General features: G+C 40.6%; 1 protein-coding gene across 1 annotated transcript; it reads left to right on the top strand.

Moving 5' to 3' along the window:
• Positions 1–220: 220 nt before the first annotated feature.
• LOC145999652 (uncharacterized) lies at positions 221–1868 on the top strand. The gene is made up of 2 exons (XM_083136780.1): positions 221–715; positions 1440–1868. The coding sequence occupies exons 1-2, from the start codon at positions 245–247 to the stop codon at positions 1746–1748; spliced, it is 780 nt and encodes a 259-aa protein (XP_082992906.1). The 5' UTR covers positions 221–244; the 3' UTR covers positions 1749–1868.
• Positions 1869–2636: the final 768 nt, after the last annotated feature.

Genomic DNA, 2636 nt, shown 5'->3' with positions numbered 1-2636 from the left:
AAGCAAATATTTCAAAGACTCAATTAACATAATCATTCATTGTCACAAACATAATTGAGCGTTATTATAGAATTAAAAATCAGCAATATACATTCAAAACTGAAAGGTTTTTGATGGATAAGATTTGAAATACGTTAAACCTGATGAAAGATAAAAATCGTGTTATCTACTGCACTAATATAAATGCCCCTGGTTGCTCTATGATGGTCATCAGCTTGGAGTTGAACTTGCTACAACAAGCAACATGAAGGCTTTCTTCGCTATCCTCTCCCTCTGCCTAGTGGCTAAGGTTCGCTCCGAGACGATCACCTGGGACTTCGAAAGTGACCTTGGGAGCCTGGAGCAGAACCCCTACAACACCGTGGTCTGGAAGCAGTCGTCCATCGGCGACATAAGGAAGTACAAGAAGAGTCCGATCCCAGGAACTCCAGATGGCAGCGAGGGTGTCGCTGTCGTCGACCTTCTGAAGCAGGTTTCGGGAGGGGCTTTTGTGAACACTCCCTGGCTCAACATTCCCGACGGTGGTGAGGTGTCTCTCTCCTACTTCACCAGGGCCTACCTCCCCAACGCCAACGGAGTCCAGGTCGCCTACCTGGAGAACGCTCCCGTCTATCAGGAGATCATCCTCGACCTCTACGCCAAGTCCAACCCTTCCACTAACGAGTGGTACGAGGCATCTGCAGAGATTCCTTCTGGTCTCAAGCAGCCCCTGCAGGTAAGAAACGATTTGATACTGTTCGATTAGAATAGGCAAGGAAAGAAAAAGTGTATTGCACAAGTCACACCGTGAATACTATTTCATTGTTACAGAAAACAACTTGTAATAAACATGCCATCATATGCTATATTGTTCTACAGGTCTGGAGGACAGTAAAGTTCCAAGCATTTAAATATTGTGATCTTGCAATTTTACTAATCCCTGAGCTGGAAATAGATTTTATGAATGTGTCGCCATGTTTCCAGATCTGTCTATTAACGTTCTGAATTGCATTTACTTAATGTAGGTATAATTAGTGTAAGGAAACTTGAATTAAGTGGCCAGGGCAGTTGACTACCAACGATTGCACAGCGAAGTTTCCTGATTTCGGGAACGGAGTGGTTTAAGTGTTCATTTGCGTTCATCAATTTCAACTAATCATCATTCGTGTCCATCGTCTCCTTTATCCAAACGTGGTAATAACAAGATATAATAATAACCAAACACGAATACATTCACAATATAGCTAGCATATATTCGCCTACCATGCAGTATTGTTGAAGCATTTTGCATGCAGAAACACTATTTTCTACTGTGATTTCATGAACCACTTTATTCTACATTTCATATAAATAATTTAAAAGATCTGTGTTCTATGATATGCAATAAGCTACATGAGAATTATAAATGAGACAACTACAATATTGAGATCCCACTGACAAAAGATTCTTTATCTTTGTAGATCTGGGTGTACGGTACCCAAGGCAACGGCACTGATATCGACGTGGTGGCCATCGACAACCTGAGTATATCAGGAGTTGAAGATGAAGAAGATTCTAACGAATCGGGTGACTCAGGTGACTCTGGAGACTCAGAGGATAGCAGCTCTTCATCAGAAGAAGACTCAGAGGAGACAGAGGCTCCAACCACCACCACCACCACCACCACCACAACTACAACCACCACCACACCTCCTCCACCACCAACCACCGAGGAAGCAGAGAGTGGTGGCAGCAGCTCTTCAGAAGAAGACGACGAAGAGGAGTTGTGAGGGACTGATGGACAGTTACAGACAATGCAGGGTGATAAAAGATTGGTCATGACAATTGCCTCTGAAAACACCTATCATCTTGTTCTGTCATTTGTAAAATAAACCAGATTATATATATCATATCACAACTGTTATTGGAGTACCAAAACCTTTGAGATTGTGTGTATGTGAGTGTGTTTCCTCGGGTAGAGGAACAAACATGATGTAAACATTTTCATGCCCAGTCAAATTTTGAAGCCAAAGCTGTTCAAGAGAACGGTAACCAACATCCACGAAGGGGGATGCTGGTTTCCAATAGCACTGTAAAACTGCCGGTGTCTTAAATAGCAATATCAATTATTGTAATTTGAATTGCAGCACGAATGGATCCTTGATTTTCCTCCTAACACCTCTCTTGACCATCTTATTGTGTCTTTACTTCCACATTTTATTACCAATTGCTTATCGACCCTTCTTAACATTGGAAACACTTTATTTGCTTTTAATGATAATTGTTTTTGGCTGATTCAAACTAATCACTCTTTAACTTTATTCCAATTTTCACTTCTTTTATTCATACCCATGTCACGATTACCCAAAATTGCATAAATAAGCAATCGTATCAACAGTAATAAATAAACATGGAGTTCAACAAATAACATCTGGCTAATTGCTAAGATAATATTTTTGTAGTATTTGCACTACTTCTGCTATTTAACGATTTTTTGTTAATTGTTGGCTAATCGCGACTACGAGGAAGGGTCACTATATTATGGAATTGATCCTGAAACGTTTGCGAGATCGAAAGTCGATCATTTACATAACTCGACCACCGACAAGGAAAGTGTCTGTGGTATATTACCATGCATCTAGAAATGCATTCCAATGGTGAAGAAAGTAAGGTACAAA

Source organism: Lepisma saccharinum, chromosome 15 (genome assembly GCF_977018435.1).
Source record: "Lepisma saccharinum chromosome 15, izLepSacc3.1, whole genome shotgun sequence".
NCBI classification, from domain to species: domain Eukaryota; kingdom Metazoa; phylum Arthropoda; class Insecta; order Zygentoma; family Lepismatidae; genus Lepisma; species Lepisma saccharinum.
The sequence above is the reverse complement of the archived record's forward strand: the minus strand, read 5'-3'. Positions and strand labels throughout refer to the sequence as shown.

Coding starts and splice junctions, on each gene's coding strand:
- LOC145999652 (XM_083136780.1), top strand. CDS start 245: ATGAAGGCTTTCTTCGCTATCCTCTCCCTCTGCCTAGTGGCTAAGGTT. Junction 716..1,439: donor GTCTCAAGCAGCCCCTGCAG/GTAAGAAACGAT, acceptor TTATCTTTGTAG/ATCTGGGTGTACGGTACCCA.